This window comes from Tiliqua scincoides, chromosome 3 (assembly GCF_035046505.1).
Source record: "Tiliqua scincoides isolate rTilSci1 chromosome 3, rTilSci1.hap2, whole genome shotgun sequence".
In the NCBI taxonomy this organism is placed as follows: domain Eukaryota; kingdom Metazoa; phylum Chordata; class Lepidosauria; order Squamata; family Scincidae; genus Tiliqua; species Tiliqua scincoides.
In genome coordinates, this window is record NC_089823.1 from 116197218 (window position 1) to 116210033 (window position 12816).

At 39.8% G+C, this 12816-nt stretch overlaps 1 protein-coding gene across 3 annotated transcripts in view; it reads left to right on the top strand.

The window, feature by feature from the left end:
* The window catches only part of DACH1 (dachshund family transcription factor 1), a 471956-nt gene that overhangs the window by 418706 nt on the left and 40434 nt on the right, over nt 1-12816 (top strand). For all 3 annotated transcript variants that reach the window (XM_066619755.1, XM_066619756.1, XM_066619757.1), the window contains 3 exons: nt 6420-6567; nt 10018-10161; nt 10622-10690. In XM_066619755.1, the coding sequence (XP_066475852.1) occupies nt 6420-6567; nt 10018-10161; nt 10622-10690 (361 nt within the window). The remainder of the gene's footprint in view (nt 1-6419; nt 6568-10017; nt 10162-10621; nt 10691-12816) is intronic.

A 12816-nucleotide genomic window follows, 5' to 3' on the forward strand; every position in this document is an offset into this window, starting at 1 on the left:
ATTGCCTGCATGTTTACGGTGGGGCATAATGTAAAAGCTATTTGTGGCAAGAATATCAAGAAGCTTGGAATTACTAATTACTTAAAGCAAATTCTGAACGGCACAAATTCAAAACACTTGCTATGTTTGCAATTGTGGATTGCAAACAGGCAATTCACAAGTAGAAATATGTTTTGCATAAAAATAATTTAAAAATTTCGAGAACAACTTTGACCTTTTCAAGGACAACAGTGTGTGTGTGTGTGTGTGTGTGTGTGTGTGTGTTATTACATGAATTATATCTACAGCCTGACTTGGGGCCCAATCCTGAAGCTGGCAGCGTCCAGGGCTCCAGCGGCATCTACATAAAATGATGACCACCAGATCCTGTGGGTGCAGCAGCTACCGTGGCCGCTACTGTATTCACTTCCTTCTCTTAGGCAGACAGCGGAAATGAGTCTCCTTGGCTCTGCACCAATGTTTGAATGGGAGGGAGGGTTTCCGACTGTGGCAGCAAACCATCTCTACCCCCTTCACAGGCCCAATTCTCCCATTTTGGCAGGAGGGCCACGTCATCTCTCTGACACTGTGTCGGGAACAGGGAAAAAAATAATTAATTTACATTTAAAATTTGAATAAGTTTACATAAATGAATATATTAGAGATGGAACTTATATGAATGAATGAAGGTCTTGCAATAGCTCAAGGCCTATAAAAGTTCTTGCACAAAGCAAGGCCACCCTTTCCTTTGCTGCCACAGCTGCATCACAGACGTGAAACACTAAGTAGTGGAGGGAGCGCTCATCCCACAGCTCAGTTGAGAGGTCAAACAGTTGTCCTCACACTGAGAGCAGTTGCGTTGGGCCAGCACGGGCTCCATCAAGTCTCCAGAGAGCCAGAGGCTCATTGGAGACTGGGAGATCCCCATGGGCCGGATTGGGAGTCCCCAAGAACTGCAAGTGGCCCCCGGGCCAGGATTTGGGCACCCCTGCTCTAGAAGAAAGGAATACAGAGACAGGCTACTTACTATTCCAGTTCCCCCTTCCCCATCTACATTTACCCTTATAAGTGCAAACAGCCGTTTTGAACTGACAACGACTGGAATGGAATGGAATGAGTTAATCAACCTATTCCTGTTCTTCACTTAAGACATACAGTTGCGTAGTTCTAGATTCTGTACATTTGAGACTCTTACACAATCTCTCTCTCTCTCTCTCTCTCTCTTCCTCTCTGTATGAATTAGGGCAAAGTAAGTTCAATAGGGGATGATATGGAGAGGAAAAGCAACAGAAGAGAGGAAGTGCTCAACCATTTCCTTACCCTGTCCTTTTCTCCTGCAACTTCTCACACTCCTCCCTCCATGGTTCCCAAACATTTATTTGCAAACATTGCAAGGGAAAATGCATATGTGGAATCTTGTGTGGGGAAAGCAGGGAAACAGTTAAGTACCCTCCTCGCCCGCTGCTTCTCCATTTTAAATCATCCTCTACAGAAGCTGCTTTTCCCTAAGTTAAAGGGGAGTCATGGTTTTGTGTCACTCATTTTGGTAACATGATGCTCTAGTTGTAGGTACATAAAGAAAAACATTGTATTTGGGCTTTTCCTCAGTGGCATAATAGTGCAATCTGGTAAGTTTGTTTCATTTCTTCACCTTCCATCCTTGAAGTTATTACTGAGAACCTCCTACTCTTGAAGATGAATAGAGAGTTGCTCAGCTGCCAAAAACTAGGCATTTTGATCAGTAAAGAGCACTGGCAGTGGTTACCTTTTAGAGCACCAAGACCCTAAGTACAATATAGGGAAGTGACCTTGGGGCAGTCACTATCTCTCAGCCTCATCTACCTCACAGGGTTGTTGTAAGGACAAAAGGAGGGAAGGAACTATGTACACCACCCTGAGGTCCTTGGAGGGAGGGTGGTATAAAAAATAAAAATAAGATTTAAATGTGCTTTTACTATTCCATTGTTATACTAGGGAAACTCACTGTATTTACAGATAAGCAAATCTGCTGTAAGATATTTTATCAAAAGAAAACAAACATGCAAACACACACAAACACTCATTTGTAATTTAGGAAAAATATTTATATTGTCATTTTTTGTGAACTTGTAAGTTAGTGAATTTGGAGAGGCATTGTAGAAGTCAATAAAAGAACATTAGCGACTTTACAGTTCATTGGAAATTAACAACAACTGAATCACATGGCAATAATAATTAAAATAAACCTGCAAAAAATGGTCAAAAGGTTTTTGCATGTTAATATCTAGAGCCGTGTTTCTCATCTGTAGGTCAGGACCCACTGGGTCATAAGCCAATTTCAGATGAATCTCCATTCATTTCAAATGTGTATTTTATTTTTAATATATTAGACTTGATGCTACCATGGTACATGACTGCATTTGGGGAAATGTGACAGATCTGTACTTTAAACAGGCTATTGCAGTACGTGCGTGTGATGCCACGGTATCCACTAATTTGACTCACAGATATCAGGTTATCACATTTAGGGTGCATTCCTAACCAACTTTCCAGCAACTTTGTAGCCGCAATGCAGACCCAAGGTAAGATAACAAACATGCTCTTACCTTGAAGAGGCCTCCTTGACTGCCTCCCTACTGCAGGATGCAGTGCACACCACATTGGCACAGCTATGTCAGTGCTGGAAAATTGGTTAGGATTGCACCCTTGAATGCATTGTAACAAGGGGAAAAAGCAGCAAAATCCAATTTCCTACCTTTGTGCTGTCAAATTGCACCAGTTGCAAGCTTCTCAGGGTTAAAGTTAGCTTTAAAGACCCACTTCCGGCTTTCTTGCTCCTCCATTCTGCATCCAACAGTATATAATATGATGGGGTTACTCCTAACCACCACGATTTTAGCACAATACGGCTCAGTTTCACTTTCCATTTGGCTCCATGCATTTTTTGTTCTCCAGTTTTTTGCCATAACTTTGAATAGAAAGCAGATATTTCACTCTGGGTTTTTGCATTGCATTGTGTTAAAATTCTGCATCCAACAGTATATAATATGATGGGGTTACTCCTAACCACCACGATGTTAGCATGTCGCCCCCAGTGCACGTCACACACCCCCGTGCGTGTCACCCAGTGCGGCCCACACCCCCTAGCGATGCCACTGATCTATACGACTCGCTCCAGAAAAAGTTCACCATGACTAAAATGGGCATGCTTACAACATTGATTTCAAGAGGTTTATACACATTACCTTTTTCATGTTTTGGAACTGGAACATTTCTTAGAAGTGCCCTAAATAAGAGTGCTTTTTAGCATAATCCTATGCATCTCTATTCAGAAGTCAGCCCCACTGAATTCAGTGAAACGAACTCCCAGGCCAGTATGTACAGTATTGGCGCATTTGTTGTAGTTTATAACAGAGCCTAATTACCTTAAAACAAATTTTACTTAGAGTATCATTAGCCAACATCCATTGCAAGGAACTGTATCTACACAGAAATATTTATGTTGTTGTCTTGGGCTACAGTCCTACACTCGAATTATACTGCTTAAATGCCATTGAAATGAATGAGAGTTGAGCAGCCTATTTGCATGCAGCATTGTAGTCTTGGTTTGCACTATATTTTGAATTGCTTGCAAGCCTGTTGATTTAGTATCACAAAGGAGGAGTAGCCCTAGGAGTGGCAAACTTGATATACAAGAGTTTTGTGAATTTTTTTACAGATGATCCTGGGGAGAATTGTAGAATTTTGTTAATCCAAACAGCCTAGCATTTAATGTTATTATTGTTGGCAAATGATAGTCTTAGGTTTTGCATTATATGCCCTTACTCATGTATTGCTGCCTGGACTGTGGGTTAATACTTATTCTTTACAAATGCATCACATTAGGTTTTTTATTGGCAATAGTAACACTTCTGCACTGGCAGCAATTTGGCTCCAAGTGCAAATTTTTGTCTATGTTGGCTGCCCTGTTGATATGCCTGATACAACATCTAAAAACAAAAAGTTCATTTTCCATAGGTTATAAGTAGTCCCTAGTGGGTTCCAGAGCCAAAAATGGTAATTTTTTCAGACATAATGAGCAGCAGTTGACAATGTATTACCATTAGCAACATTAGAAGAAAGCGTTTCAAAAATATGTTAGGGGAATAGGGTTGAGAAGAAGACACAGTGCTAAAGCCCAATGAAAATGTAACATGCTCTTAACAGCTTCACACTTTGCAAAGGTGCTTAACATAAAATTACACCCATCAGTGTTGCAGTTTAGCATTATTCTCCATGTTTATCCATGATTGTTTCATATTTAAAGAACAGCAAAATATTGTGTTTTGTCAGCCAAGGACAATAATAGTTTAATAGTAATTTATTTTCCATTGCTACTGATAATACAACCAATCAACACGTTAAGTGGTGCCAGCATTGGCATCTTGCTAAATAAATCTCCAGGCTTTGCGCTGCGAGTACATCTTTCAAAGATAAGTCAACAAGAGCAATCAGAGCAGAAAATTAGAATTTGGTATGTTAGAATTAAAATATAGCTAAACTAAAGTTTTAATTGGGGTGATCTAAAAGGGCACTTGATGTAATGATCTCTTTCATTTGTTACTAATTGTTTGTTCCTGATGAAGAAGAAACATGTACATGAATGTTGCTGATTGAGTAAAGATAGCAGTTGCCATAGCAGCTAGTTTTTATTGTTCAACAGGAAGGCATAGTCAAAATGTAAAGGTCTGTTTGTGAGCTTTAACATTTCCTGACACTTTGCCACAAGGGACACTTTTTTGTTATAGTATCACATTGTTTGAAAGTGGTCTCAGAGTTTATCTAAAGAATTGGTGCACCCTGATTATATTTGTGGCATTTATCCTGGGGTAATTTCTATTTCTTCATTGTGCCTGAGGTAGGCAGTTGTACAATCTTGCTTACTCCTGATGCGCCACAGGTAGGTAGATGTGAATTGCAAGGTTTCACTTGCTGTCGCTAACTAAAGGGCAGGCAATGTGGGTAAATTATAAAAGAGTAGTATAGGATGTTCTAAATCTTTAAAACACATTCATTTAAGACTTTTAACCATAGTCTCACCTTTCTTTTCAATGGAGTTAAATGTAGTTTGTTCCTAAATGTCATTGTGAAGGTGTAGGTGGTTTCTAACGATGCAAAGATTAAAAAAAATGCAGCTCTGTGATTTCCATTTCTATTAATTTTTCCCTCATTCTGTCTGTAGTTTTGTGAAACATCTGATGTATTCCACATACTTTTTGTATGAAAATAAAAATGTTCCTGTGAACAAATAAAAATTCTCTGTGAATGAGTTCCATCTATTTCTACCATGGCATCGCAAGTCTTTCACTTTGCACTAGTTTGCCTAACCAAATACTCTATTTTTCATGTCCAGTGAACATGCCATACTCCTTAATTGCCCTCATTCTTAATTTCAGAGGATCTTAAAGCCTGAAAGAACTGATAAAAATTAACAGCCCACTGTCTTAATTTCAAAAACAGTTCATTGTCTAGTATCTGAATAGTGTATCATAGTATAAGTACAAAATATTAAGAACCATTTAGGGCGCAATCCTAACCCCTTATCTCAGTGCTTTCCAGCACTGGCATAGCAGTGCCAATGGGACATGTGCTGCATCCTGCAGTTGTGTGTCACTCACAGAGGCCTCCTCAAAGTATGGGAATGTTTGTTCCCTTACCTCAGAGCTGCATTGCCCTTATGTCAGTGTTGGAAAGCACTGACATAAGGGGTTAGGATTGCGCCCTTAGTAAAGTTTGGAAAGCACTGGATCTATTTGGTCTGGTAGAAACATATTGGTTGTACAGCTATATTTCACAGAGTAACTTGATAACAATTGGTGGTTCCTGAAATTGGATATTCCGTGTTATAAAATAGTCTTGCCAATCACGGGAGACTCACTGCCATCAAGTGGCAAGGTGAAGATTGGGCTCTTAGTCACCCATGATGGGTCTTGATGCATTCACAAACCAATTCAATAGGTCCATTTATGAAAGGGAGCTCCAATAGAATGCAGTAACTTCACATCACTGATGGCAGCAAGTCTTGGTGCACAAAGCTCCTAGGATACATTAGACAACTATGCTGTCTTGGATCTGCTTGTTCATGTTACATCTTTTTCTTGGTCCCTTTTTTTCCTTCCCTCTCTCACCCCAAAAATAAATTTTGGTGGTTATCTATTTATTTATTGGATTTATATTCCGCCTTTCTCCCTGAAGGGCACCCAAAGTGGATTGATTGATTTATTTATTTTTAATGCTGGCTTGAAACTGTATTTTTCTGTCATTTTTTTCCAATAAAACCTAAATAAGGTTAAGAGACACTTCTATGCCTGGTCATGACTGTTACCTGGTTGGAGGTTACTATCAAGATTTTACATAGCAGACACAAATTGGTTCAGTTTGTATGTCAAAAGATTAATCTGTTAAACTTTATCTTCAAATAGGGCCTTTTAAAGGTTGCTATAGACAATGCTCGAGCTCAAGAGAAGCAAGTTCAACTGGAAAAGACAGAACTCAAAATGGAACTGTTCAGGGAACGAGAACTGAGAGAAACACTTGAAAAACAGTTGGCGGTGGAACAGAAGAACAGAGGTAAGCATAGCAAAGTAATATCAATAAAAGAAATGTTTAGTTAGAAGGTTCAAAGTGTATCTTGTATACTATCCTAATTTTGCAAAGGCATTTGGGAATTGCCTTAGTTTCTTTGCCAAAGTGCATTAAGCTCTACCACAGCAAGCTCTACCACAGCTCTACCTCCCTGTAAGGAGGTGTGCGCTGGTGCATGGACTCCTCCCACAGCTGTCATGATGCTGCCTCTGGATATTCGGAGGTGCCTCTGAATGATCGTCAGGTTGCTGAGCTCTGTGCTGTGCAGAGCTCAGCAGGTGCGTGACCACTCGGCCTCACAACTTAGGGGGAACAATGACTACAACATATAGATTCACATGAAGACCTTTTTATTTTTAAAAGATTTTTTAAATGAAAAATATATCACTTGTGCTGCTGCACATTTACAGCCCAATCGTGAGCTGCTCGGGGCGCCCAGCCTTGGCAGCACCAAGAACAGCTGCTGCCGGAGCCTGCGTATCCCGGGCCACCGCAGGAGGCACCTCAGGAGAAGGGGATTTTCTTCCCCTTCTCCCGGGTAAGGTAAGCAGCCCCGCAATGGGGCTACTCACTTTAATGCAAGTAAAGGCGCTTGTGTAGGGCACCGAGCCCTCCACGAGCACCTTGGATCCAGTGGAGCAGAGCTCCACAGACCCACCTCTCTCCCTCCCCCCTGCACACCTCCCACTCGCCCCCCTTCCCACGTCATGCCTCTGTGTCACGCCTCCCCCTGCCCTCTCTCCACCCTGTGCCGGCCTCCTCCTCCCCACAACGCCTCCTCCCTGCCATTTCCCAGCCCTGCTTACCGTCCCGCGGCTCGGCGGTCCGTGAGACCACCAAGCTGCGGAGGCTGGGCACCTGCCCCACGCTAGCTGGCGCTGGGCTAGCACGGGTGGTAGCCTGGCGGTGAGGCCCGCAAACCTGCCTTATGGCATGTTTGCAACAGTGCGCAGCGGCACAAAGCCGCAGTACTGAGCCCAGGATTGGCCTCTTAATCAGTGTCTAAACATTTTGAACTGAGTATCTTCCTCGTTCATCTCTAAATCTGGATATGGCATAGTAGCAAATATAAAAATAATTCAGAGCATTTCCAAGAGCATATTACGAGGTGGAATATTTACATTATTTGATGTAAATACAAATAATGGATACAATTTCGACCAAGCGCAGCTATTGCCAAAAATAAACATTCAGTTCACACATACTTTTATTTTAGCATTGTGAAATGTACAGTCTCACATGTTATAGCTAGTAGAAGTCTAACATTAGTTTAGATCATGTTACCACAACTGAGAGACAGTAATTTATGGGCAGACCCACTTCTCCAGAAAGATCTGCACTGAATCCAGGAAAACTGTATTACCCAGTGTTCACTGGACATCCCCCCCTCAAATTAATTTTTTGTGGGATGATTGGAATCACCTAAACCTCTTTGTGCACTCAGTTATATCATCAGGCAATCAAAAATGACTTTGAAGACCTACTGAATGCTTCCAGGCCACCTCAGGTCCCCTCTACGACCATCCAGTGTGTGTATTACCAGATTTGGGGACAGAGAAGAAATTCACTGGGTGCTAAAAGACCTTGGCTATATGACCTTTGCATCTAGCTCAAACAAGAAGTTTCAGCCCGCTTCTAAAACAAAATGATATGTTTCAAAGGAAGAATAGCAGTTATGGGCAGCCTTTCCGCGCACTCTTGCTGCTTAGTCTTGGTCCATGGCTGATACAATTAAAAGAGTTGATCTTAAAGATTATGAAAGTAAATGGAGATGTCACACCAGGCCTTTTCAGTGGATGTACCTTTAGAGTTTATGATCAAAAAAGTGTTGGCCATAACGGTATATTAAATAGACTTTCTGTCATTAAATTAGCATTAATATTATCATCCAATGTAGTATGAACAAAACTGCAACGATGAACTAAAAAAAGAGAACCTATTTAATTTTTTGTTTTTTATCAAAACAATTCACTGCATCAAAACACAGATCAGTGAAGCTCACTTTTTGGTAAATGTGTTTAGGATTGATGTGTCAGGATTATAAATGAACAAGTGAGCCAATAAACTAATAATAAAACTTTGTATGCTTTGAATAGCACAGGAACCTTATATGGAGGTGTGTGTATCTGAATATATATATATATATATATATATATATATATATATATATATATAAATAATACTAGGCTACTTATGAGGTATGCTACCTGACATGTTTACTTGCCTCATTCCCTTTGATTTCCATTTCTATCCTCTAATTAGTGACTGCTTTGACTTTAGAGGTTGCTATGATTGTGGTAAAACTAACATCATAACTCTTGAGTGGGCAGGTGCGTAGGCAAGGCATTACTTACCCTATCTCTGAAATCCACAGTCATATCTACAAAGGATGAACACTGCAAACATATAATTCAGAAAGCAATCTATACTTCCCTTGTATTCATTAAAATTATCTGCAGTGTGGTTATAATAAAACATCAAACCACACAGCTGCTCAAGAGGATTTGCAACATCCAAAATGTCGCAAATCCTGTTTGCTACCATGAGGATTTTTGAATCAATACATTTGTAAGAGAGTTCCCTCCTTATAAATTCCATTTCCAATCCGGTACAGTCATACCTCTGCTAAGGTTTGACTTGACAATTAGCATTGTCCTACTCTAGTTGTCAGTATGATGTACATTCTCCTTCTGCCTGCTGGAAGGAGGGCAGCAAAAGGGCAAGAAAGGTAGCAAATGACAGTGTGGCCGAAGAGAAGGAATATGAAAGTTGGAAGTAGAAAGTTAATAGGACTGGGTATCTTGGAAGGGTATATAAACATGGAACAGTGGAAGAAGATGCTCTGAAAGATTGTACAGGTTAATCCCAGGGGTTTATGCTGATCTGTTTCCAAGAGCTGAGCTCTCTCACCTGAGCTTAAAGCATTGCTCACAGAAGGAATAGCTACATTGCACACTCCACCTTGTGGGTGAGGAAAGAACAAGCAAGCAGCAAGGAACATTATATTATGATTGAGGAGCTAATATAATAGGAAAACAGAGCAGCAAAAGTGATTTTTTTAAACATATACAATAATGTTCATATATGATTACATTATGTGGATTTCTGACATTCATACTCGGTTGTGCATAGTGCATGTCAGTTGATGAAATGTTTCAAACTGCATGATGATCCTCCAGAATAAATGGATGTATCTGCTTCTAATAGTAGAGCAACTCAAACAGTAGGTCCAATTTGTGATATTGCTATAGTAAAGAATTACATATACCTCATTGTAACAATTTTTGCTGGTGTAGAAATTTCTACATTTGGGCTACTAAAATTAAACTAGGTTAAGTGTAAGCAAATTGTAAGTGCAACATTTATAACAATCTAAAATTAGTATTAGTGCCAAGGTTTGGGATTTGATTTTGAATAGATCTTTTTCCACGACAGCAATAATTCAGAAAAGGTTAAAGAAGGAAAAGAAAGCCAAGAGAAAATTGCAAGAAGCACTTGAATTTGAGACAAAGCGTCGAGAGCAGGCAGAACAGACGCTGAAACAGGCAGCTTCCACAGATAATCTCAGGGTTCTAAATGGTAAGAAGTCACCTTTCTTCATTTGTATGATTAATGCATAGTTCAAGTGGTATGAGTGAAAAGAGGGTCATGTTGGAAATAATGGTTGTCACTAGCCAGTTTTTTAACTGCACTGAGAAAAATTAACATTGCTTTTCTCCATGAAAGTGATTTTTCCTTTGTATTGCAATTTTGATTTCTATGTTGTTGCGGGGGCGGAGGAAGGGGATGCAGAACAATAGTATTAAATCATTGGTTTTGAGGTGCTAACTCTCTCTTTTTGACTTTGCTTAAGCATTTATTTCTCATTAATCTTGCTGGTCTAAAATTATTGTACTGGCATCCAGTCATTGTTCAACATTAAAAACTGGGGCAAAGGTTGATTGCATTGTAATTCAGGACTGGAGTAACAGGTTGTAAAAAAAGGAGGCTTTAAGACTCAAATGAAATATGTGTCAGCCTTACCTTTCTGTGCTTTTAGACTCTCTGACCCCAGAGATAGAAGCTGACCGCAGTGGGGGCAGAACAGATGCTGAAAGGACAATACAAGGTAGGAATTTGCAAAAGGCTATAAATCTAGATCTTACTATATTAGTTTTTCCTCTGCTCTAGCCTGCTATTCAAGCATGCAGCCTACCATCTGGGCCACATCAAAACAAGTTCATACAAGGTCAAGTTCATCTGGCTTCTTTTTTTTTCTAAGAGAGAATTCATTTTGTGCTGATAGATTTCCTTTAAATTAGCAGGTCATTTCTGTTTATATAATGCAATTAAAGAGGAATAATTAATTTGAGACAGTGCAAGATTGTACTTAGTGTGGCCAAGTTGGATGTGTTTTTGTAATGTAAGAAGCCACATCTGTATGAAAAAGAATACTTTTTCAAATATACTTTATGCTATACAAGTAAAATACAAAACCAGTTTAACCAGGTAATTAATCTTCCAGACTAAAATATTCCTTTATAACAATTAATTTTGCAACTTGCAGTTATCTTAAGAAGTATGTATTTTCAAGGCACAAATCCAAGCAAATAAAACAGTGTATTCATACCATTTATATCAATCATTTGATTTTGATCCTAACCTAGCTATACGTCCATTAACCTAACTTAATTAATTGGTACTTGCGCAAAGCTGTTAGTAGATTTGTATCCATAATTTGCAAAATAGTCTATAACACACTGTTTGTACTTTGAAAAGTAGATGGATAGTTAGATTATAAAAAAAAATTAATAAAGAAAATGTTGAAGGTTGCATTAAATTTTTTAGTATCTGTGGTAGTAGGGATGCCTATAATGCTGACATTAATACTGAAGAGCAAAAATAGCATTTATTTTCAATTTTAAATGAAGGTATATTCTTCAAAGACAAGCCTAAAATGATTAGCTGAAGTAATCTCTCTGAGATGCCTTTGGTTTGTGCTTTAAAGTCAATCATTCCAAAAGTATCATTTGCTGTCTTTTTGTATGCTATTGAATCTTGTCTTCTAACTCTTCTAAAGCATTGTAGCTTCCCATTATACTAAAAGAAGGCAGTAGGAAAATATTCAAAAGATAATAAGCAGCATATTTATTAAGTAAATGTCAAAAAAACAAGAGGACCAGGAAATTTATTTTCACACATTGGGAAACTAAACATAGGAGATGCCATGAATTATTTTGTGAGGTGTGAACTCAATAAACCAGCAGCAGAAAGTCAGCAGTTAAGTGATGAGTGATCACTGATTGGACTATGTGGACTCTGCAGAAACCTGAAGTGAGCGTAATTTAACCAGCTGCCTATTAGCCAACTGCTGTCTTATTCCCCCTTCACTGGATGTACACGCTAGGGAACCAGCCCAGTGATGCTGCATTTTTTGTTGATATGTTTGAAAACTGAAAGGACATACAGGTGTGTAGAGCATAATCTCATGAGCTTTATTTATGGCACTCCAGTTATGGAAGAAGCAGCCTGGCCACAGTCCAAAAGAAATTTGAGCATATTTAAGCCCATTAGCCCTAATACAGAGAAAGTTAGTCATGCTTTAGTCCCATTGAAATCAGTGGGATTCCAGTTAGATGACTTAATTTGTCTCATTGGTTTCAGTGGAATTTAAGCACAATTCACTATGGGGCTTTAGATTTTAATCATCATTGGGCTTTAACTCCGTGTTGCACTTGTGACCCCTGCAATCAAATCCAAGGGGCTAGTATTGCTTATTAAAAACTAAAAGCCAAGCTAAGATTAAGTTCATAATTAACGACCCAGTCCTATGGGCTCATTATGCCAGCAGAGCATGCATTCTGTCAGCATAACATTATTTATGGCAGTTGCAAACACGACCATGCCAGTGAGTGCAGTGTGGCTGCTGCCACAAGCAGCAGGTCCATGTTCTGACAGACTGGTGAAGTCTGCCAGTGTAGGTAAGGCTGCACCAGGGGTGGGGTGGTGGTGAATTGGACCCAGGAAAAGAGCGGGTTTGGCAGCAACAGCACCCACAAAATCCTAACCCTTTCCCAGGCCTGATCCACCATCACAAATCAACGCGGGCTTGTGCCAGCTATATCGACGGTACAAGACTGAGTTGACCCATGAGGGCTGCTGGAGCTCACCCTGAAGCAATGGGCCAGATGTTCCCTAACCTCAAGGAGGCCTCAACATACTGAAACTCCCCTGTGATATACTGTGAAAGCTGTT